Here is a 23,666-nt window from a genome sequence, read left to right as displayed (position 1 = left end):
GTTGTTATACAAATATTAGATTTTGATGATTGTAATCGATTTATACAAAAATAATAATAAAAAAAAGGTCATCGATTTCACTTGAAAAAAGAATAAAAATAGGTCGTTAGTGTAATTCATATTCATTATGTTAAAATGCTGAGTTTAATTGGCGAAGTTGAGTCCCACCAATGTGTGGATAATTATTTCATTCTAATAGTAGTGGTGGTCAATCGTAATAGTAGTTATTGATTAGTTATACTTATCTAATATTAATCATTTGCGTATATTAATTGTTGAAAATCGCATTTCTTTATTGTTGCATTTGGATTGATTTATTTAGAGAAAAAATTTCAAATAATTCTATTTAAAAAAAATAAATTCAATAACAATGTAAAACTAAAATAAAAAAAAACAAAAATTATTATTAAGATTTTAAAATTCATTAATTTCAAATCTTTGTATCCCATGTAACCCAAGTCCTAAGCTACTACAAGGCCACAGTTGGCCCAATTGCACACTTGGGAATCTGTAACTTGAGAAAGTATCAACATGACATCCTCTATTCTGCAGCAGCCCAAATATATTTGGTGCCCAATTTAAAATGTTCAATTCTAATATTAAAATTTATGTTCCATTTTTAAAAAAAATAAATTTTGTAAAAAATCTAAAATACAAAACAGAGGTTGTCGAGGTCTTAGTCCGATAGTCGAAGTTGAGGTCCCATAAATATTTAAGTTGAGGTCCCATAAATAAATATGAAGTTATGAACTTTAAGCTCATTAAGCAAATGTGTATTTGTTTTTAATTTAAATGATTTTTTATTTTATTAAAATAATTAATATTTTTTTTTTCTTCAATAGAAATTTCCTTCTTTTATGTCAACTCATATTATGACTTGCGAGGTGTGAACTATATGTATAAACTCGATCAAGAAGATATCCAATCACGTTGATGATCAGTCTTCGAGAGGGCCCACCCACCATTCACGGCGCTGATTAAATTAATGAAAAGAAGTCCACAAAAACCCCACTTACCAGAACATTATCACCACTAAGTAATCATGGTTTCGGACCTCCATGTTCCCATTACAATTACTTCCCTAGCAAAAAGCTAAAGTCCTAACAATATTTGTGGGCCCACACTCCTCATAATCAAATGCTTTCTTTTCTGTTCAACAATTTGACCATCATCATTATTTAGCATTAAACATAAAAATAGAAACACTTTTTTTTATAATTGATAATTACACAGTCTTTCTTTGAATTTTAGTATAATTATGCGTAGATCAGATGTAATTCTATAAATTACATTTAGTATCCTTAGTATTTTTAATAAATAGATCTTTTTAACAGTTAATTTTTACCAAATTTTCTAATATTAGCAAAATAATTGAATAAAAATTCATATATACTCTCAATTGACTTATTACTAATTTATTGCAGGTCAAATAAATTTTTTTTTGACACAACTATCCTTATACTTTTTTATATGCTACTGCATATGAAGAGGTAAATCTTCACTCTTATTATGATAGTTTGACTAAAAAATATTTGTTTGACCTGCAATAAATCAGTAATAAGTCAATCAAGATAAATATTTAATTTTTTTTTGCTAATATTAATAAATTTAGTAAATCTTAACTAAATAAGAAATCTATTTATTATGCAAAAACACTCGTCGAGAGTATTAGATATGATTCTCAAATTATAGGAGGTTTGTGAGTAATTATATCAAATATTATCGGGCACAATGTAATTATTCCAAAGATAAATTACATTATTCTATCTATAGTTTGAACTAAATTAGGAATCAAATTTTAGTAAAAAGCTGATATATATATACATATATATACATATATATATATAAATAAAAGTCAATAGGGTAATATTAAGGGAATATTTGCAAAACTTTCTGCTTTTGAAAAAGTGATTTTTGTAAAAAAAGGTTGAAATTTGTAGCATAATTAAAAGTGGGTAATGTTTGTAAAAAAAAGTAAAAAGCATAATAAAGCTAAATTGAATAGTGTTTGAAAAAAAATCACTTCTAAAATAAATTTAATTGATGAAAGACTGTTTTGTCCTTATGTGGTAAAAAATTCTATTTTTTGCTTATTATTTCACATGTTATTTGTCAGTGATAATTATTTTTCCATAAAAATATAAATTTTATTTCGATTAGTATTTCATATTTATATTTTTAAAAATATTAAAAATTATATTTAATTTAATAATACTTTTAGTAAATAATATAATTATTCATTCATACACAATAGTAAAACTTACATGATTGTAAAAAGTAATTATTTTTTAATTACTTGAATAGTAATATGTGCACAAAATAATATAATCAGATGATATAGCACATAAAATATAAAAATCTTAAAATACTAAATACGTAAAAGTATAAAATTAATAATTATTAAAATTTAAAATATTTGAAAACTCCGATATACAACTTTATATGCAATTTTAAAAATAAATTAAAAACGATAAAGTTTAGTTAACATTATTAAAATAAGAGTAGAATAGTAAAAAGTAAAGTTGAATTTATTTATAAAAAAACCAAAGCAGCTAAAAGCACCCCTCAAGGTTATTCTAACTTTTGGTGTAAAAATATTTTTATTAACCATTTTAGAAGTAGAAGCTGATATCCCAAACACTTCAAAAATATTTTTAAAGAGCCAAAAATTGAAAAAAAGCTTTTTTAAAGCGCTCGTAAAAACTGTCTAAAAGTAGAATAAATTTTCCAACCTATAAAAAATTTAGAATTCAAAACCAAATTATCACCTTATAACCAAATTTAACAAAAAAAAAGAAAAAAATGATTTTTTTTTTATAAAATTTTCACTTCGTCCCTTCCTATAATCAATTTGTCTTAACTCTTAAGAAAACCCTTCAAATGTAAAACAAGTCTTTCACAAAATGTGATACCAAAGAAATAAATTATTCTTTCTTTTTTCTCCACCCCACAAATTGCCATAAATGTAAAATACCCACAAATGGATTTTGGATATGGAGATATTTATATATATTACATCAGTATATATCAATATATCAAGAATAATAAACTAATTCTCAATTCAATCAATATATCAATTTGATTTAAATAAATTATGATAACTTACTTATTCAACTATTGTATTAATATGACTATAAACAAATTATAGTAATTTACATAAAGTGAAATAAATATCCATATGTCTGACGAAACTCGAATTCATGACTTCAAACTTGTTCGTGGACTTCAACTTTACCCTCAACATCAATATACCAAGAAAATAAAATAAATTACAATTATTCTCAATTCAATCAATGTATTAATATAATTTTAAATAAATTATAATAATTTATTTATTCAATCAATTTATTAATATAATTATATATTAAATAAAATTTAAATTTATAATCTCGAACTTATTTATAAATCTCAACAATTAGACTAAGATATTGTTTGTAATTAGGTGGTCCTTTTGAATTCCCCAGTTTTTGTGGCAAAAAGGGTATTAAATAAAAGAAAGAAATTTCACGGGTGAGTGGTGACCCACGAAACAGGGCAATGATTAGAAAGAGTGTTGAGGGGAATAGTGTGGTCAGTGTATGCCTCATTCTTGCTCCAAAAACAGGGTTGAAGACCTGAAACTCCAACGTCAAATGCTTCAAATTCTCTTTACATATAATTATACCAACGTGCTACTGTTCCTTTTCTCTTCTTCTTCTTCTAAATCAGTTCTTGTTCCAATTTTTTAACGATATCCCACCAACAACAAGTTAAAAAGGGGAAGAGCCCACAAAAAACTTGTCGTTTTTGATTGGGGTTTAGTCAAAATCTTGGTACCAAACCACAACAGTGACTTTGATGTCTTTTGGGCCTATTTTATGTTGTCTTGTTCCGGGTTTCTTCAAGGCTGCACTCTATGATCAAAGTTGAGTGGGAGAGTGATTGTGATTGTGGGGTGGATATAATTTTGCATCTTGCAAGTGTAGGAGGAGGATAAAGAGCAGAGTGTTTTCAGCAGACTGTTTCTTGCTTGTGGGGATTTTGTGTTTTGTTGCTCGGGAGACTGAAGGATAGTTCAGAATTTTGGTTGGTCAAGGTGAGTTTTTGATTCTCATAGCTTTTATTTATGCTGTTGGGATTTTTTTTCTCCCTTTTAAATTTGTATTGATATGTTATGTGATGGGCAATGGGAGGTTTTGGGGAGGAAAAGATTGCAGTTTTTTTTTTTTTAAATTTACTGTAGGTGATTTATTAGTGTTTCAATTCATATAGAGTGATATAAATTGCAGCCCACATCTTGTTCTTGGGGCTTCTGCTGATTCTTGTGGCTTTGAATTGAAAGTATTCTGATAAACATAGCAACTTTTTTGGTGAGTTTAAGGGATTCAATGTTTAAGTTGAGAATTTCATGGAGAAATGTAGTTTTGGTGTGAAAATGGGAGTGTCTTGGTCAAGCTTTTGCAAAGATTGGCTTGTACTGGAATTCTGGTTCTTTAATTTTATGGATTTTGTTAATGGGGAAAAAGCAATATCCTGGGCATTCTTTTTTAATTTATTGTCTCTTTCTACTGCGCTTCTGTTGTTTTTGTCTTTGATTTTTGTTGCTGCTTTTCAAGATTTGGATGGGATTCTGGCTGTCCATACATACACTTCACATATAAAGAGGAAAAAGCATGAAATGGGATTTATGGTTGTTTTCTTTTCCTTTAAGTTCATCTGGAACCTCTCTCTCTCTAACACGCACACAGAAACACAGAGATTGGGAACATTAAACTATTTCTTGCTGGAACCTTTATCTTCACAATTTACTGCTGCTGATTCGTTTGGCCTCAAGACTGTGAAACAACCATTATTTTTTTTTCCATCGTTTAATATTAGAATCAGTTTCATTATTTTGTTCTATTGCTGGGAAATGGTTGTTACAGGATAAGGACTTTCTAGCTACTATTTCAGTCGCTCCGTCATGGAGACAATGACTGCAACTGCTTCGATGCCCTTTCCTCGTGAGCCAGCAAATTATGACGAGGTCTCTATGCAGCAAAGTATGCTATTTTCTGATAGTCTGAAGGTACTTTATCCTTCCTTTTATACACGAATTTGTATCTATTTCGTGTTCCATCTTTTACAATTGAATTGCTTTACAAGGTTAACTAGTTGATGGCTCGAGAGGACTGGTGCAAAAGAAATGTAGTAACTACAGAAACCAATCCCTTAAATATTAGAGAGGAATTATTATGAAATTGCATGTGGAAAATATCTCTTCTTGATTGGTTCTGATGGCATATATGTACAACAAATACTCGACTCGTTTCCAGTCCTTCTTGGTTGGAAGAAGGGTGGAAGACACAGCTAAAGAATTTTAATTTGCAGCTTTACAATCTTGATAATGACTTGGATAGAATAACTTGATATTATTGATTTGTTTCTTCAGGATTTGAAGAACCTTAGGAAACAGCTTTACTCAGCTGCAGAATACTTCGAGTTGTCTTACACTAATGACGACCAAAAGCATATGTGAGTTACTTATAGGTTATTGAAGAGGTCAAATTATACCTTTCCTTATCGATTTAAGTTTATCAGAGAATTGAGTTCTTCTTTTGGTTCTGAAACATTTCTGCATGTGCAGAGTGGTGAATACATTGAAAGATTATGCCATTAAAGCTCTTGTCAATACGGTGGACCATTTGGGTTCAGTTACCTATAAGGTCAATGATTTGTTGGATGAAAAAGTTGATGAAGTTTCGGGAACGGAACTCCGTGTCTCTTGCATTGAGCAGGTAATTTCGTTAGTGCTATAATCCTGAAACATTAGAAGATGATTAAACAAAAACAAGCATTATAAGTTGCAAATCTTTCTAGTATTTTTCGTATATAGATATTTGGTTTTCAAGTTTGCTATTATCCAACTTTATAATATATCCTGTTTGTAATGCTGGAGATCCTGGATTCTTGCTTTTACTGACTGAGAGATGCCAATATAGCAACTCTGTACTCAGGACATTGTGAAAGTTAATTTCATAATAGTCAATTTTTTTTGTTCAACTGAGGATGTTTCATCAACTAGTGCATCAATTTTTGTTGCCTATGAATCTCACCAGGATCACTAGAAGCCAGCACCGTGTATATTGATTGTTTTCTGTTTTTTTGTGGTGATTCAGAGGTTGCGGACATGCCAGGAGTATATTGATCGTGAAGGTATTTCTCAGCAGTCGTTGGTCATAAACACTCCCAATTACCATAAACGATACATCTTGCCAGGTATTAACCGCATTTAATTATGAAATCTATAATTCTATTTTGTCAACTATAAAAATTGATACATGTTTTTACATGAAAAAATCTTCTGTCCTTTTTCATTAGTGGGAGAGACTATGCATGGAGCTGTTCGCACCAAATCAAAGTACCAAGGATGCAGCCTAGATGATGGAGACGAGTGGCATCAATTTAAGAATGGTACTGTTGTATCCCTATATTGTATCATTTTGATGCATTTGTATAAACTTTTATTGTTAGTGTTGTTCTTATCAGCTAGTTACTTTGCAGCTATTCGAGCTACAATCCGAGAAACTCCACCACCCTCTATACTCGGGTGAGTTTGCTAGTAAACTATCACTCGTCAAATGTTATATACAGAAGTTACTAATCATGGAGATATTAACCTAAATATTATATGCAGTAAAGGGCGCTCTCCTTCACCGTCACCAAAACTTGCCCAGCAACCGGGGAACTTTTCATTCTCTGGCAACATCCCGAAGAAAGATTTAGGTTTGTCCCTCCTCATTTTAACCTCAAAAAATCCTAGTTTAAGTTAATTGAAGTGAGCTCAATTGTTATGATGGTTGTGTCAACCAGAAAGGAGAACAGTGTCACCGCACCGGTTTCCACTTTTACGATCGGGCTCCCTCTCCAGTAAGCCTACAACTCCAAGAAGTTCAAATCCTAGTACCCCAAATCGAAGCCGGCCAACCACCCCAAATCCATCTCTAGGAAGGCAACCTGTAAGATTAGATCCTTTTCTGTCGAAGTTTGTTAAGTATAATGTTTGCTATGTTGCTCATCTCTTGGCTCAAATTATTGCTAATGGCTATTTTATCGGTTAACTACGGCAGTATATTTCTGAACCTCGAAAGTCAGCTTCAATGCGCATTCGTGTTGAGAAAGAAAGTCCCAAAGACAGCGGTGAACAATACCCCAGCAAAAGTAAACGTCTGCTGAAAGCTTTGCTCAGTCGACGCAAGTCAAAGAAAGATGATATGTTGTATACTTATCTGGATGAATACTGATGGAAATCAGGGGGTGATAGAGAGAAGAGCTGCAGGGAAGGTGTCCTTTAGACCACCTTTGCCAACACCCTGTCTTTCTTTCAGGAGATTCTTTGGAAGAGTTATACCATTTTGTTTTCCTCTTTTGGCCTCAATTTCACATCCCATTTTGATGGTATTTTTATGATAACTGTAATCTATAAGAAACATATTTCTTAATATTAATGCAAACTTTACAAGATGCTTGTTTCTCAAGCTCAATAATTGTCACCATCAGCACTAACTGGCAAAGTGCTTACCCATAATTGCAAACGCTGATCAAGATTTGGCTTAACTTGTTGCTTAGACTGGAGTACAATACCAATTCTTGAACCCTTAAATCCATTGCAAGCTTGAGAAAATGTTTACCCCTTTCCTCTAATCAAGTCTTCACAGAATGCAGACAGATCCCATTAACACTAAGTATACATAGAGGATGTATAACCAGGAAATTCAGTTGCTAAATTACATGGATATGTCGATGTAAACCACAGTGAGGTTGATAAATTCAAGAATCACAAAGTTCAATAAACTATGGAGTTCTCAAGCAATATTTGAAGGTCACAATGTCATCGTCATCCCTTGACCAAATTCTTCGATTGTTTTGGTGGCAAGCGTCAGAACATCAACAAAGGCGCTGTATGATGCACGTAGAAATCTTGCTTCAACTGCTTCGAAATGCCTGTACATAAACGAGTTAGAGTAAACAAAAATTTGATTCAAACTTCACATTGTAAAGGTTCCGAAAATGACCAAAATGGTTTCCCAGAGTGCTGGAGGCATTAGGTTTTTTCCTATAGAGGCAACAGTGAAAAGGTAACCTTAAATTTGTCTAACTTATCTTAATTTCTTCTTTATTGCAAGACTAACAATTTTTCAAGCTCTATTACGTTGAAGGAACTAATCCCAAGTCCAACTTTGAATTGTTTAGTTACATGTCTAAAGCAGAAGACCTTCCCTTTGGTACAACTGCAAGCAGTACTTACATCCAAAAGAAACAGAGGCTCTTCCAAAATCATGCAGAAAAGCAAATACTATGATCAAGAGGTCTTTCAACTATTTCCTAAAGTGGAAGTATAAAGAAAACTACTCACACAGAAAGCTTTCCATCGGAGACTGTCATTTGCCGTTTCACCTTGTCTGGCTGTAACTGTCGTTGCAATCAAACTACCTCAGAGAGAGTTCAAGAAAACAAGAAACTCTGAAGTAGGGATAGCATGCAATATTACCTCCTTATCAACGGCTAATGCAGCATGCACAATACGGGCAATTTCCTCAGATTGATAATCGACTTCCAAGTCACTGAAAACAGCTTTTATGTAAAAAAGAATGATAAAATAACACAATAAACACAATAGTAGACAAGAGGGAACATGCAAAATAATGAGAACAGGTAGTTCGCCACTGCTACTTTATTTATCCAATACAGAAACTAGGAAATTATTCAAATCGAACTTTAGTCTTAATAACAGGAAACATATCGAATGTTTGTTCTGGGACACAAATAAATCATCAGAATATGCAACTTAACTCTTGTGCAGGTGAAAGCAACGACAATATGGTCCGGAAACTGCATTGTAAATGAAGTAGTGCAGTCTGTAACTAGTTGGCAGCATACAAACAGTGATGTTTGAACTTTGAAGCAAAGGAGCACATGTATTGATTAAAAGACAGGAAAGCTCAACAGATGGGCAAAATTTAAAAGGAACTACATTAAAATTTTTATATAAGAACAGTAAATTATCAAAAAGAAATTTTCACCTTCAAATCAAAGACTTAAACAGTTCCTATTCCAACACAACCAACAAATGTCTTGAAATTACTCCCAAAACCAAGTAAAACATAAAGTTCTAATCTTTCACCATGAAATCCCACAAAACAATCAGCACATAAAGCAGCATTCTTTATAAATTCTCGCACAAAAAGAAATTCCATTAATAAGAACAAAACCCATGAAAAATTCTACCAGAAAGAACGAAAATCCGCGCTAACAAAGCAGCAAAACGTTCAGACAACATACAAAAGGCAACCCGAATACACAAATACACACGCACGCCGAGATTACCAACTGAACTCCCATTTGCTTGGGGCTTCTATTGTGCCGTCAACAGCTAAAGTTTCCATTTTTCCGCACTGCAATTTGAAACTGCACAGCAAAAACTATAGCAAGAACAGAAGAGGTTGAAGAGAAAAAAGCAGCCAAGCAGCGGTTTAGGGCAAAGACTCATCCGGTTCGGTTCGTGCATCAAATATCATTAAAAATGGAACCGGGTTCTTCTTTACTTTCTTTATTCTTTTTTTTTTTTTTGGCTATTCATATATGAAATAATTGATCTTGTTTCTTTTTCGATAAATGTAATTTTCATAAATAAAAAAAGATATAGTACAACAATCATGAATCAGGTAGTGTTTCATTCGACAGGTCAAGGGATACGACACAATCTATAAAATGAATGTAATTGATCTTGTTTCTTGCAAATCTATACAAACTTACTGTAAAAGGAAATATTAATATAAAAAATTTGAATCTTTACATTAAACAACAACTTCTGTCTATTGATATAGTGTACATGAAGAGTTTGCTTGTTTAATTGACGTATGACTAGAACAATTATAAACTATAATATTCACGAGGATATATATAATAATTTAAGATAAATTATTTTATTTTAAATAACCTACCATAATTACAAAAGTCGATGCAATAAATTATATGTAGTCATATTCTTGATAAAGGGAATTATTCCCTTATCCTAAACTAATCAGAACAAACAGAATAATACATTTGACATAATGTTATAATGTGCGTAATATATTTAATGTATAACTTATGTATAGTTGAAATAGAATGATTGATTACATAATAAGTATATTATATTTATTATGTAATTAGGTTGATTTGAGTATTGGAATCCCATGGGCTTAGCTTGTTTGGCTGAAATTCTTTATGGGGGGCAGACAAGCATATTAGAATATTCTTCTGGTATATTACTACATTGGCCCAATTGCTGTATATACTTGCATTATTCACCCAATAAAGATTGGTTCGTATAGTCTTGAATACCAACCCCCTCCTCCTTTCTTTCTTCATGATGGTGGCTCATCACCTTGAATACCGGCCTCCTCCGCTCCTAGACGTGCCTGGATAGGCTGTATGCTAGCTGAGAATGGTTTGTTGCCATGAGAGGAGCTTTCAAGGAGGCTAAGAGATGCAAGACCAGCTCAGATACATGTAAGTATGATTATGAACTTCTTATGATGATTCTTCTTGGAAGCTTATTTAATCACTAAATTCGTGTAATATTAGTGCGTTTTTCCCCAACCGATTATTATCGTAGCGTAGCGTTACGTGATTGTTATTACTTTTGTGTAATAACGTGATTGTTATTATTGTTTGCATGTTTCTACTGAGATTTACCTCATTACATAGCAGTAGTAGGAGGTTTCTTCACCTCTTTGTCCTTGTTAATTGATAAACTTGGTGTGGAGAACTCCAGAAAGTTGAGTAAGAAACTGAATATCATAAGAGGGTAAGTGTTTCAAGTAAATTATTTAGTTCTTTTATGGGAAACTTTCAAGCTGAGGATGGAGAAGTAATCAAGAAAACTGTAATTTCCAATATTCCCTACATATTTCAGAAGGGATTTACAATGGATTGTCTAAGTTGAATAAATGGAAAATATATGTCCACTATGCATTCCATTTCATTCAAGATGGAGCTGGAAGCAGGGTTTTGTTGCTGCAAGTGCAAGGTTCCTTGGCCTTGCCAGAAGCAGTTCTGGCTGCATCCAGACCTTCTCATTCTCATAATCATTCCATGCTGTGTTTTTGAACTGAAATGCCATAGTCGATTCAATAATCATCTTGTTGATTGGTCTCTGACCTAGTTTCCTGTACATTTTTGGGTCCAAGAAGACACAAGAAATCCCTACAAACTGAAGACAAATGAATGCTTAAGAATCTTAGAGATTGAGCAGGCAAGCAGTTTAATAGTAATTATGGCAATTGCAGCAGAAAGAGTAAATTACCGGTAGAGAAAGCTTGATGGGACGTTAGCTTAATGTAAGAGCAGATCCTACTCTAACGGGTTTAAGCCTCTGCACACCTCTTCGTATGTTCTCAAATGCCAATACAAAGAGGCCAAAAAAGTACGCTAGGAAAATGTGTAGCTTCTCTATGCTCCCAACAATGAAAAATGAACTCTTTGATCTCAATAATGATATCCGACTAGTATATTTACACCCTGAGAATGCCATAGATGAGATGTGATCATATGACTATAGTTGTTGTAGGACACCGAGACCAGTAATCCACAAAGATGAAGCAGTTAAATAAATAGAACTCACCACAGCTTTTATTGGACAAATTTGTCCACTCGCATAGACTTGTCATACTGTCTGATGCTTTGATCAACTCAGAAAGAGCCTTATTGACCTGTAAGTTTAACGAAGGATAAGAAGTAAGCATCAAGTTTGGAGTAACTTGACCTCTTTCCAGTGATATTATAATCTGTATTCAATTGCTGAATCAATTTAAAGACATTACAGATGATTTCAGTTACTTGGCACTTCTTAGAGAGATTTGCTGCATGGCATAGGCACACTTCTTTTTGCTTATTGTGATAATGGAAAATCTCAATTCAGGCTTCTTTGGTCTTCAATTATGAGGTTGATCATAAGAACATTGTTTTAGCAGTCATGACAGTGACTGCAGACAATGGTGGACCTTCGACTTTAGTTGAAACAGTATTGTTCTCCAAGTTCATTAGGCTGGTTCAAAGCCAAGTTCTATTTACATTTGTTTCTTAATTGTGCGACACCAACGGGCAGGGGAAGGAGGTGCCGCGCCTGTTCGTACCCCACAGAAATTTTCCACAAACATTTTTCCAGTTCATCTCATGGATAGGGTAGTTTCATCTACTTGTTTATTCAGTCATGTATCATGATTCCAGCTATATATGTGAAGCACCAATTCGTTTCTTCAAGACAGACTACCAACTACTGTACTATTCTTTACCATTTCTAGAGCACTCCAAAAATAATCAACCTTTGCACATCATTATTTATACATTCCTCAAATCTGAACTTTCCAGCACCTTAATTTCTGAAGAGTGCATCTGCATTTAGTATGTGATATGAATATCTGTGACACCTTTTTACATGGGTAACACCAGAAGATCTCAACCCAATAAATTATAACACGAGAACTTCGGATCTTGTCATTCTACTGAATTCATGACAGTTGCTTTCGATAAGATCAATTCTGATTCGCAACTCTACTTTTTCCTCTCCCAGTTTACACTTAAAAAACATTGACATTAACTTGGTTGTTTATAAGTGACACCAAAGGAAGAGAAGTTTACCTCTTCAGTCCTCTCATGGCTAACTAGATGTCCGCCATTAAGTTCAACCATTCTTGAAGATGGATACAATTTCTCTGCAAGTCGTTTTGCGTGGCACAACTGAGCAATGACATCATGCCTACATATAAAGTTCTGATCATCTTAGCAGATTAAACATCATATGATGAATAGGAGAAATCAGCAGCTCTTCGGTGCAAGGGTTACCTGCCATGAATTACTGATATAGGAAATCCAGCCAGACGGATAGACTCTAGCTCCGCTCGTGACATTTTATGGGTCCAGCAAGCATTAACCTGACCGTCAAATCCATAATTTGACTGCATACCAGTTGCTGATATGCCTTTTACATATTCCTGCAGAATTTAAGTCATTAAGCATGTTGTATTTTAAGATTCCAACCTTGGTTAAAAAATGAGAACACAGTTATCTCACTCCAACTACAGACATATTCAACTTCAAAAGAAAAAGTACATTGTTAGTTTTTTCATCTCAAATTTGTAATGCTTAGAATGACTTACTTGGTATAAGATTGATCTTCTGGTCTTTTGTCCAACATACTCTTCAAGATATTCCTGCAAAGGGCGCACAACAAATCCAATCAATTATCCGCCATCTCCAAGGTAATGAGAAAAAGAAAAAGAACAGCATGTAAAGACCAAGAGAGGGAGAGAGGAAGAGATGATAGGTTTTAAACATGAAAGAAATTCAAAAAGAGAGTTCAAACAAATGAAAAATCCTTTAACCTGTGAGTAATGGGTATCCAAATCAACAGCTGCTCTCTGCTCAGGAGTTTTTGCCCTTAGGAAACGCATTGCAATAGACAAAGTTTGACGGTCAATCTGAAATGAATATGGGAGATAATGTGAATGTAACCTTATATCCACCATTTCACAATAGAGAAAGTGCAAACATAAGCTGAACTTCAGAAAAAGTTCTATAGCTTACAATTATCACAAATTTACCATCTGTCTCCCACAAGAAATTATACCTTTGGTATGCATTCATAACCTCCACCAGTTACATTCAACAAAGCCAAAGACAAAATTCTTTCAGGCACCATAGCAGCAAGCTTACAAGCAATCATAGCACCTGCATTATTAACAAAATCAACCAGGTTCAGCAATAAACCAACTTAGCCCACCAGTAACAGTTCAGTTAGAGTGACATGCTTCTATGTATAATCCATGTTGATAAAAGATATACATGGATACAAGTCAAAAATTCATCTGAGGCTAGTGCCTTGAAGAAGATGGATGGATATGCTAATAAAAGCTCCAAAAGACTGCGATTTTGAGTCAAGCTTTTGCCCGTGAATGTGAAAAGTCTTGCAGCAAGAACATAGTAAAAAAATAAAACAAGCGCAAACCATTTAATCTGATCCTAGATAAGCATTTGAATATAGCGTTAGATAATAACCATCCAGACTTCAAAGATTACAAGCATTTCAACATATGGGGGTCCATAAGTGCTCTTTAAGCATACGTAACATACTGACCTCCAGAAAATAACATTTTAAGTTCAATAATGAGAAGCAAGATCCAAGAATACAAGTTCTAGGGGATTAGCCAGGTCAATACTGCCAACTACAAATTCAAAGTCAAAGACTCACCCATCGAATGTCCAAAAACATGAGCTTTTTCCCAGCCCAAATGATCCATTAGAGCTATTGCATCTTTTGCCATTATTCTCGTCCTGCGAAAGGTAGATTTAACATTAACATCACTAATATTGATAACATCAAACCCACAATCTTCAATTCTAGCAACTTTGAATTTGTCAAAACATCAATTCTCCCCTCAAACTAAAACCAATTGACACCCCTAAGCTTATTCCAGTGGGGGCTTTTCCATTTCTGACCCCACCTAAGATAATATCTTAAGCAGAAATCCCCACGAGTTTTGACACCATTCCACCAATTGACAAAAAGTGCCATAAGAACAACACAAAAAGTAAATCACGTTGAAAATTTCAATGTTGTTCCACCATTCAACCACAGGTGTGGACGCATACACAACCACATAACTGGAAAAAGAAAAAAATCTCAAATTTCATTGAAACTATTAAATGAGAATATATTACAAAATTGAAGAGAAAGTATATTATATGTACATATACATATATATATATATATATATATTATGTAAACAAAGGAAAAAATCTATGTTCAAAAACCCCCCATAAAAAAGAAAGAAAAAGAAAAAATCTAAAATGAATGGCAATACTCACGTATATTCTGATTTTTTTGTGGGAACGGAGCTCCGACCCATTCCTCGGTTATCGAAAGCACAAACCTCCACACACGCACCTACCCCGCCATCTCCATTGCTCCGATCACCGGTCGGTAATTCTTCGTCGTTCGGAGTCAGAGTTCCGACCAGACCCTTTATCTGTGGGCCCCAAGAATCGTGCGTGCCAGCCAATCCTGACGATTCACCACAAAGACCCACCAAAGTTAAACCCAAAACTCATTCCAGAAAAACAACAAATTGGGAAGAAGGCCATTCTCACAAAACGATCAAGGTAGAACAAAAAAACCAATCCGCCAAAAACACCAGAACAGATTAAATCCTAAGAAAAATAACACAAAAATGAAATGATTTACCAATGATCATAAGAACTTTAACAGGTCCTCTGCCGTAGGTTCGGTAGAAAATCTTGATTCCGTTGTTGTTATTAGGTAGTGCGTCCCCATCTTTGTTCTGGTACATTCCCACGTTACAGAACGGCATTCCTCCTCTTCTACGTCTGGCTGTAGAGAATTTCGGATTCTAGAGAGAGGGAAAAACAGAGGAAGAAGAAGTGTAGATAGATGTGTATGTGTCGACAGAATTTGAAAGATTCGAGAACCCAAGAAGAGCAAATGAGAGGAACGCAACCGTCGTGGCTGAAATATATATACCACACCCCTCCTATGTGCTGTCATTTGTTTTTTGAGGAGCATATACATAATACATATATTGGACTCTTGCTCATAACTATCACTAATTTTTATTTTAAACATACATATTAAAAATATATTTATAATATGACTCCAATAAAAAATATATTTTCACACTTTTTCTAAAAATAAAAATATATAATCGATAGGACGAAAATGATACTCAACATGATGTTTTTAGTTTTTTTTTATCGATACTTTTGAACCAATAAATATACTATTATTATAATATTTAATATCAAATATATTAATATATTTAAATTACTCAATAACTTCAAAACGAATAGATACTACTATTAAAAGTAGATTAAATATTTACGTTCGTGAGATTCAAACTCACAAAGCCTGTTTGTAGTTGATTTTAAATTTTCATGTTTAATTAATTTAATAATATTAAATTAATAAATGATTTTTTTGAAAAAAGAAAAGGTGTAAATTGAATTTGATTGACTCGAATTTCACCACATAAAGAGTCAAAAGGTAAGTAGAAGAAATCAAACCCAAAAAGTATGGTCTTATTTGTGAAAATACTAATTCTATATCTCATATGGAAATTCAACAAATTCATACTAGTTATTTAATTAAAAATAAAAATATTGAATAATAAAATAATGTTGTTTATACACAAAAACGGTGAGGCGAGATGTGGTGTGTGCGTGGCAGATAAGGAGTGGAGGATGGTGGTCGGCCGGGGAAGCTGAGTCAAAAGTCGTCATTCTTGAATTTATTAGGAAAGAGCTGAGGAAAGTGTGGCTGTTGGAGTTGTACTTTGTGGTTAACGACTCTCTGTCCTGTCCTTTCACCAATCAAAGGATAATATTTTTTTGTTACAAGTAATTGTAAAACAAAAGAAATTTTAATATGATAAAATAAAGACCTCAAAAAATAAATAATTTAGGATAATTAAATTATAATTAATCGTTATAAGGATCCCACGACAACAGGAGAAACGCACATAAAAAACTCTTTTTCAGAAAATCTTCATTCGTGTTAAGCCTGAAAATAAAATAAAGATAACTAAACAACCCTCCTATCAAGTTTTGTAAAGTTACACGTAAACATCATATAGTAGAGAAAATTATATCTATAAGTTTATTTCTCTCTAACATATAAACTCCCATTAGGCAAAAGTCCTCTAAATTTACCTGTTATAGTTTTAGTTTAGTAATTTCTAAAATTACTTAATTTTAGTCATTTCCCAATTTTAAATAATTTTTATCCATACACAACTTTTCAAGAGCAATTTTAGTTCATATATATCCATTCATTTTGCATCTCGTAGCTAATGGTCGGCTAAAATAGTATAAGAGTGTAGATTTATTGAAAAATATTTGTTTATATTACACTTGGAGCATTAGAATGGATTATTAACATTTATTATAAAAAAAACAAAAGTGTCGTAAATTAGACTAAAGGACCAAATCTACGCAAAATCGATAGATAAAGGACTAAATCTAATATTGGCAAAAATAAAAGGCCGATATGAATTTAGACTAAAATTATAGGACAAAAATTTTCCTTTTCCCTAAATAAAATTATTTAACTTACAATAAATTAGTAATAACTCAATTAGAGGTAAATATGAATTATCATTAAGTTTTTTATCAACAAATTTGGTTAATTTTGACTAATAAAAAAATTCATTTGTTAGGCAAAAACAAACCTTAATAATACTAGATATAATTTTTCAAACCACAGTAAAATTACATAAAATCCTAAAAAAAGACAGCGTAATTATCCCAATAAAATAATCAAACCATATTGGGTGATTATTCATTGTAGTTAATCACTGTTAATGCCGTGCTTTATTATAATTGTTTAAGAGAAAATAGAGCAAGAGAAGAGTAATTGGTAGAGGGGGAAGCGTGCATAACGTTGCATAATGAACTTTGAGACATGTTTTTATTTGATATGTTGATATGGGGGGTGGAGAAATTTTGGAGGATAATGTAAAGGAGTATGATTATGTTGAACAGAAGAAGTTTGTGGCTGTGGAGGTTTAATGTTTGGTGTCTGACACGATGGGGCTGACTCACTTGTCCTGTTCCTTATCTACCTACACAGCCTACACACAACAACAAACTATTGAATTTCATCACTTAGTTCACCAAAAAAATAAACAAATGGGTTGCTCAATTTGGACCAAAAATTACTGTTGCAATTGACCACAACCACAATATTCATGCACTCTAGAAAGTATACACCAATATACATACACACACACACACACACACACACGTTTTAGTTGATCTAACTTGTCTGATTCACTATCCACCTATTACATTCTATATGTTTTCTAATGAATTTGATGAATTCGCTGGCTGCAGATGAGCACAATATGTACCTGAAGGGGACTGCTCTTTCGGTGATTTTTGCTTTTCTGGTTGTCCTGAAGCGAAGACATAGCACATGGTTTGGACTCTTCATCAGAAGTAACATGAGCTGTAAGGCAATGATAGAAGGTGCAAAATTTCTTTATAACTCATTTAAACTCTAATCGTATAGCATGGCTCCGTGGCTTTCAGATGGCTTGCATACTATGAATCACTGTTCTCAAGAAAGAGCAACTGTTGTGTATCTCAATCCTGTCACAAATTGATTCACAATGTACAGTGATAAGTTAATGTGAATGTGGAACATTATTGGAAAAAAGTTTTGCAAAATAGATGAGGAAACATCTGAATGAAAAATTAACCAACATGCGTACTTTTAACTATATGTTCATGACATCACAACGAAGAGTATAGGCAATTACTACCAAAAAGAAGTTGAAAAAGAATCAAGACCATGAAGCCTCTTCACAAACATATGAACACAATCCTGCCCTGCCATTCGATATTATAGCTACTGCTCTGTAAATGAGATGCATAGTGGCACACGTTAAGGTTTCAACTATGTCCTCCATAGTGAAGAGTGTCACTGGCGAGACTCTTAATCGAATGTAAAAATCTGCCTTACTTTGATGGTTTTCAAGACAAAATAAACGCAAAATTGTTTTTGTGTAAAAGCAGGATTTCCTTCCGGTAGATTATTCATCCTACTAAGCCATTGCTGTCAAAGACAACTCCAGCAGGTTTTTAAGAAGAAAACAGCAAGCTCACATCACCTATAGTATCAACAAGTAAATAGATTTAAATTACTTATACCTCATCATTCAATCTCAAAGTAAAGGTTGCTCATGTCCTCTGGCCCGCTGAACCTTGTTCACAGCCTCGAAGTTGAAGTTCTAGAATGTTGCTCCATTATAAGGAAAGATCAGAATTATGCAGCTTACAAAGACAGCTGCTAATAAACAGCCATCTGCTTATGTTTGTTTCTGAGTATGGATAATCTCTTCTGCAGAGGATATTTCTCAGTTTTCATCCCCATTTTGTCCAGGTAATGTACAATTTTCTTCAATGTTTCCATAACCTCTTCACTATCATGGCCAAAAGCTTTTTCCTGAATTTTTAAAACTCTCTTGAGCAGCTCGACCAACTCACTTTCATCCTTCTGTAGTCGGGTCTGAATGGATACCAAACAATCAAGAGCTTCTCCTGTTAAATCAATTTTAGAAAAAAAATGTCATACCAGGTTGAAATCATATCAGTGCTTCATGTACACCAAACTCTGGCAGGGATTTCATGGTAGAGGTCCATGAAGTTCATAATGTTGACAATAGAGAAACAACCATAAGACGGTTACATATCATAGTGGCACAAAGAATGTTCAATCAATTGTGCAGAGTTCCTTATAGGCTTACCAACTGGTAAAGATTCCTTTCCAAATGCCTTTTCACGGATGGATAAAACATCCAGAGCAATTTTTTCTGCTTCTTCATCACGGTGTAGATTGTAGAGGGTAACAGCCAAATTTAGCATGGGAAAGGTGATGGATGGGTCATCAGGGGGCACAGTCTTCATCAATATTTGCAAACTTATCCTCAGCAAGCGCTCAGCTTCAGCAAAATTCTTAGAGCGTGAAAACGATGTTGCAAGATTTACAAGGTTGGGAACTAAGCTGGGATGTCCTTTTCCTTTAAACCTCTCAGATATCAACAAGCATTCTTCCAGCAGCATTCGTCCTTCTTGTGCTCTGTGCACAGCAACCAAGATTGTGAGAATACATGAACCATAGTTTTTTTTAACTGTGCAACATAGCACCTGCTGCTTGTCCATACGTGCCTGATATGCACACTATAATTTACCATGTACAAATAAATGTTACTGAGGACATTTTTTTTTAAAAAAAAATTACTTGTAGGTTTCATGGAGCACATTATTTGCTTGCTCAACTTCTAAATGAATTCATGTCATCCAACTGCTATTAGAATCTGAAAGAATCAGTTGAGTCCTGATAACTATTGTTTTTTTTTTAAAGGTACTATCATACTTAGCAAAGGATCTTGATGTAATAAATGCAACACTCAAAGCACAAAATGATAAAAGAAAAGCTTCTCAAACTGTAAAATCTCAGTCCTGCCATTGGAGTCTGAAAGTAAATGTCAAGTTACTTAACCAGACATTTCCCACCTTCCCACTAGATGAAGAAGTTCAGCTAAATCTATTCTCATTTTCTCCAAAACTTTGTCATCTACTGCCATGTGTTTTGAATCCTTGAGAATCTGGATTGCCCTCTTGTATAGATCAATGGCCTCATTGACTTCGCCTGCAGAAAAAAGACTAGTTCATAAAGAAATGCTTCTCTGGGTGAGAATGATTGTCAAGGAGGGTCATATGATGACTCAATTTTAGGTATAGAGCATGTATCTTAACAAAAGAACAGCAGGATAAGACCTAGCACTTGAATTAAACTAAATCGACTTTTATCTTTTGGCTGAGCAATTTAGGGCATGAGATAACTCTAACAGCATTGCCTGCAGAAAGAGAAGAAACAGGAAGGAAAAAGCAGTTAAAGTACTTCATTTGCTCTCATGGATCCAACACAAATATGCTCACAACTGTTCCATTTATCTGGATACCCATAGAGGACAAGTAATTGTACTCTGGTCCTAATGAGTTGACGAACACAGTGTTATGTGTTACCATCAACTGAGAATTCATTTCAAAGAGCCTGGTTACTTGCGAACAAACTAGTACAACACTTCACAAGAAATAAATAGCATCACTCATTAATTTACCTTTTGCACATTTCACCTGGGCCAATGAAGACATAGCCATGCCGACTCTTTCATCCTTTTCCCCATATGACCTCCTATAAATGTTCACAACTCTAATACAAAAGAGAAGAAATCAAATAGTTCATCATCAGAATGAAGACAGGTTTTCTATGTAACATATCCATGATACAATTTACTAACCTATTGAAGGTGTATTCAGCATCCAAAGTTTTCCTCTCATGCATTAGAAGATTGCCCATTGAACATAATGGCAAAATCAATTCCTCGCTCTCCCCTCCTCTACTAGATTCTAATATTTTAATGACTCGCTGGTATGTCTCTATTGCCTCAGTGGCTCTTCCATTAGTTTCCAGAACTTTTGCCATTCCCAGCAATGGTGTGGAAAGGAATGAGCTCTTACTTCCTAGAGGAAAAAAGAAAAATTTCTTACAGAGGCTTTTGCATTAGCAAATTGTTTTGAAAATATTACAGAATTATGCCAATTAGCAATTAATGGACCCCTGTTCCAAGCAACGAAATCTAGCATTTTCATCCGGGAAATAGAACTAATGGCATTTAAAACTAGGGGTGTTCAGTTCGGTTAACCGAACCGAAAAATCGGTTCACTTTTTTTAAAAATCGAAAATCAAACCGAACAGTATTGGTTCCGTTCGGTTTAAACCAAAATCGGAATCGATTTTTAAGAATATAAATCGGTTTTCGGGTCAGTTCGGTCACTGAACGGTTACGGAAAAAACCGAACCGAAAACCAAATTTTAAAAACAAAAAACATTCGGTTCGATTCAGTTCGGCCGGTTTAACCGAACTATGAACACCCCCGTTTAAAATGTGGAAGTATCAACCTACCATATTTTGTTTCCATAATTTGCAAGGATCTTCTGTAGAAAGAAATGGACAACTCAAACTTTTCCAACTTGGCATTAATACTTCCCATATGCATTAGTATTGAATCAAGAAGCAGCTCCTCATCTTTTAGCTCATTCACAATCTCGTGCAACTGAAATCAGAATCAATGCAGCACCAGAGAAAATGATAAATCATCTCAGCTTATATAATCAAACAAGACATTTTGTTTGAAAACCGATATCAGATGCCTCTAGAGTCTAGACATCTCCAGTATAGAACATATGAAAGTGGAGATAGCCACTTACTGTAACAAATATATATATTTTAGGTTGATCAAATAATTGCTCCAACTCAAAATAATTATCATGTTAGTTCTCGGAGAAAGTTGGTCCTCCCTTTGTAAACTCATGCTCTTAATATCACAAGACTGAAGTCTTACACAAAAATGCAAAAATACTATACCTAAATATTTGCAAATTAAATTACCACATCCATTAGGGATCTGACAGTCCTCAAGTCTCCAAGGGCCATGTACCCCAAGGCTATGACATCAAGAATAGCGGCTTCTTCTATGCCTCGAGCACCTGATTCCACCTGTTCCTTAACAGCTTCATAATTTGCTTGAAGCAAATCTACAGCATCATCTTTCTTTCCCAATTTAATCATAGTCTTAACTTCATCAAACAATTCCTGAAGCTGTCCTTCAAGTTCACTTGATCTGCCAGATAAGTTCATGGAGAAGTTATCAACAATTTGGACCCACAATAATCATTTACCTAAACAAGTTTATACCTCTGGCAATTGTTTGGACCCAGAACACCCGAAGATACATCGGTTTCAGGATGTTTTCCAGCTACTCTTAACAAGCTATCCACAGCAAAACTTCTCAGACCATGCCGTCCAGAAAACCGGTTAAATGGTACCATATAAAGCTTAAGTCTACACTTTGGAAATGGGACAATTATTTGGGCACAGGATGGCACAAACACTTCCTGCAATTGTAAGCTATCCGGTGTAGCTTTGGGGTATATCGGATTCATCCTGGAATAAAGATTAAACAATGATGAATTCGATATAAAATCCAAAAACGTCAACAGAAGTCAGAGATAAATACAGGAAAAATTAGTTGGTAGAAGGCAAATCTCCTTGTCCACAAAAACAACGCTCAATCTTCACTTTTCAATACTATAATAGACCTTACACAACATTTGCTATTTTTGTTAACACTATTACTTAGAGATGTTTTAAGCATTCAATTTACTTAAACTCCATAGTTCGCATATACTTAAATATCCATTATCACAGTTAACTAATCATTCAGAAATTGTAGCAAGGCGGCTCTCTATCATAGATAGAAGCAACAAATAACGTCAAAAAAAAGTTCAAATCCAGATTTTCTCGGATAATTTATAATTTGAAGTAGGAATTACAATACAAACAAAATGGATTTAATGCTTACACATAGTTGAGAATTGTACCTGAAAGCGGCAGATATTGAGGAAGAGAAGACGGCAGCCATTGACAAAGCTAAGACTACTCTACCACTACCAGTGAAGCGGTGGAGTGCTGGGAGTATCCGTCGCTTTAAATTTTTGTTGATTAGAATGAGTTAAATAATGGGCTTTATAGAAAGTTCAGCCCAGTAAGATTGGGCTAAAAACCTAAGTGGACCATTTAACGATCCATCTTTTCTGAAAAATACTCATTGTGGGCTGTTTTAAATAGTGAAAAAGAAAAAAAATAATTGAAATAAAAATAAAGAAATATAGCAGACAAAGTGACTTTTTCATACCAAGTGCTTTTCCCGAAATTTGTAGGCCATAAAACCAAACCAAGATCTTTGGACTACAAATATTAGAGAACAGTGACTTACATTTCCAACCTTTCTAAAAATGTGTTTTTTAAATAAATCTTACCATTAAAGTTTAGTCAAAAATTATTGACCTTAACAAAAGTTATATAAATTTTTATACTTTCTTATTTATTTAATATTTTCATGTAATAATTTTGTATTTATAAACAGAAAAATATAATAACGTTAACCTCACTCTCTCTCTCTGTATATATATATTATATATCCCTTTATAAAACAAAACTATACATAAAAATATTAAATATGAA

At 33.7% G+C, this 23,666-nt stretch overlaps 4 protein-coding genes and 1 long non-coding RNA gene across 5 annotated transcripts; 2 read left to right on the top strand and 3 right to left on the bottom strand.

Moving 5' to 3' along the window:
* The first annotated feature begins 3,575 nt into the window (after positions 1 to 3,575).
* LOC105160333 (protein ABIL2) lies at positions 3,576 to 7,505 on the top strand. Its single transcript, XM_011077662.3, has 10 exons — positions 3,576 to 4,075; positions 4,905 to 5,047; positions 5,411 to 5,493; positions 5,606 to 5,756; positions 6,138 to 6,237; positions 6,340 to 6,432; positions 6,523 to 6,568; positions 6,656 to 6,744; positions 6,832 to 6,977; positions 7,089 to 7,505. Exons 2-10 carry the CDS (start codon positions 4,943 to 4,945, stop codon positions 7,260 to 7,262), a joined length of 987 nt encoding a protein of 328 aa, XP_011075964.1. The 5' UTR covers positions 3,576 to 4,075; positions 4,905 to 4,942; the 3' UTR covers positions 7,263 to 7,505.
* Positions 7,506 to 7,669: 164 nt separating this feature from the next.
* On the bottom strand, positions 7,670 to 9,505 carry LOC105160331 (transcription factor). The gene is made up of 4 exons (XM_011077661.3): positions 9,346 to 9,505; positions 8,510 to 8,582; positions 8,375 to 8,430; positions 7,670 to 7,962 (listed from the first exon to the last, which is right to left on the bottom strand). Exons 1-4 carry the CDS (start codon positions 9,402 to 9,404, stop codon positions 7,842 to 7,844), a joined length of 309 nt encoding a protein of 102 aa, XP_011075963.1. The 5' UTR covers positions 9,405 to 9,505; the 3' UTR covers positions 7,670 to 7,841.
* Positions 9,506 to 10,097: 592 nt separating this feature from the next.
* Positions 10,098 to 12,335, top strand: LOC110011865 (uncharacterized). The gene is made up of 2 exons (XR_002286926.2): positions 10,098 to 10,512; positions 11,924 to 12,335. It is a non-coding gene; the product is annotated as an uncharacterized LOC110011865 (long non-coding RNA).
* Positions 10,782 to 15,571, bottom strand: LOC105160330 (alpha/beta-Hydrolases superfamily protein). The gene is made up of 11 exons (XM_011077660.3): positions 15,245 to 15,571; positions 14,869 to 15,064; positions 14,252 to 14,334; positions 13,631 to 13,731; positions 13,386 to 13,481; positions 13,161 to 13,214; positions 12,847 to 12,995; positions 12,643 to 12,760; positions 11,627 to 11,714; positions 11,309 to 11,523; positions 10,782 to 11,215 (listed from the first exon to the last, which is right to left on the bottom strand). Exons 1-10 carry the CDS (start codon positions 15,369 to 15,371, stop codon positions 11,333 to 11,335), a joined length of 1,203 nt encoding a protein of 400 aa, XP_011075962.2. The 5' UTR covers positions 15,372 to 15,571; the 3' UTR covers positions 10,782 to 11,215; positions 11,309 to 11,332.
* A 2,145-nt stretch (positions 15,572 to 17,716) lies between these two features.
* Positions 17,717 to 23,421, bottom strand: LOC105160329 (Tetratricopeptide repeat (TPR)-like superfamily protein). Its single transcript, XM_011077659.3, has 10 exons — positions 23,024 to 23,421; positions 22,338 to 22,586; positions 22,032 to 22,263; positions 21,546 to 21,696; positions 20,880 to 21,102; positions 20,700 to 20,791; positions 20,092 to 20,227; positions 19,323 to 19,654; positions 18,727 to 19,116; positions 17,717 to 18,165 (listed from the first exon to the last, which is right to left on the bottom strand). Exons 1-9 carry the CDS (start codon positions 23,062 to 23,064, stop codon positions 18,866 to 18,868), a joined length of 1,707 nt encoding a protein of 568 aa, XP_011075961.1. The 5' UTR covers positions 23,065 to 23,421; the 3' UTR covers positions 17,717 to 18,165; positions 18,727 to 18,865.
* Between the last annotated feature and the right edge of the window lie 245 nt (positions 23,422 to 23,666).

The sequence above is a fragment of the Sesamum indicum genome, linkage group LG4 (genome assembly GCF_026168435.1).
Source record: "Sesamum indicum cultivar Baizhima isolate 11 linkage group LG4, ASM2616843v1, whole genome shotgun sequence".
Lineage (NCBI taxonomy): Eukaryota > Viridiplantae > Streptophyta > Magnoliopsida > Lamiales > Pedaliaceae > Sesamum > Sesamum indicum.
Note: the sequence above shows the minus strand (reverse complement) of the source record. Positions and strands in the feature narration are given on the sequence as shown.

What these genes read in the sequence shown, in the direction of transcription:
- LOC105160330 (XM_011077660.3), bottom strand. Translation starts at nt 15,371, where the DNA reads ATGCCGTTCTGTAACGTGGGAATGTACCAGAACAAAGATGGGGACGCA. An exon ending in GTTATGAATGCATACCAAAG is followed by an intron (nt 13,482 to 13,630) that starts GTATAATTTCTT and finishes TATTCATTTCAG; the next exon opens with ATTGACCGTCAAACTTTGTC. An exon ending in GCCATGAGAGGACTGAAGAG is followed by an intron (nt 11,715 to 12,642) that starts GTAAACTTCTCT and finishes TTAAACTTACAG; the next exon opens with GTCAATAAGGCTCTTTCTGA.
- LOC105160331 (XM_011077661.3), bottom strand. Translation starts at nt 9,404, where the DNA reads ATGGAAACTTTAGCTGTTGACGGCACAATAGAAGCCCCAAGCAAATGG. An exon ending in CATTAGCCGTTGATAAGGAG is followed by an intron (nt 8,431 to 8,509) that starts GTAATATTGCAT and finishes TTGCAACGACAG; the next exon opens with TTACAGCCAGACAAGGTGAA. An exon ending in TCCGATGGAAAGCTTTCTGT is followed by an intron (nt 7,963 to 8,374) that starts GTGAGTAGTTTT and finishes GTTTATGTACAG; the next exon opens with GCATTTCGAAGCAGTTGAAG.
- LOC105160333 (XM_011077662.3), top strand. Translation starts at nt 4,943, where the DNA reads ATGGAGACAATGACTGCAACTGCTTCGATGCCCTTTCCTCGTGAGCCA. An exon ending in GTGGCATCAATTTAAGAATG is followed by an intron (nt 6,433 to 6,522) that starts GTACTGTTGTAT and finishes GTTACTTTGCAG; the next exon opens with CTATTCGAGCTACAATCCGA. An exon ending in CATCTCTAGGAAGGCAACCT is followed by an intron (nt 6,978 to 7,088) that starts GTAAGATTAGAT and finishes TAACTACGGCAG; the next exon opens with TATATTTCTGAACCTCGAAA.
- LOC105160329 (XM_011077659.3), bottom strand. Translation starts at nt 23,064, where the DNA reads ATGGCTGCCGTCTTCTCTTCCTCAATATCTGCCGCTTTCAG. An exon ending in TCAGATCCCTAATGGATGTG is followed by an intron (nt 21,697 to 22,031) that starts GTAATTTAATTT and finishes TTCTGATTTCAG; the next exon opens with TTGCACGAGATTGTGAATGA. An exon ending in AAAGGAATCTTTACCAGTTG is followed by an intron (nt 19,117 to 19,322) that starts GTAAGCCTATAA and finishes TTGATTTAACAG; the next exon opens with GAGAAGCTCTTGATTGTTTG.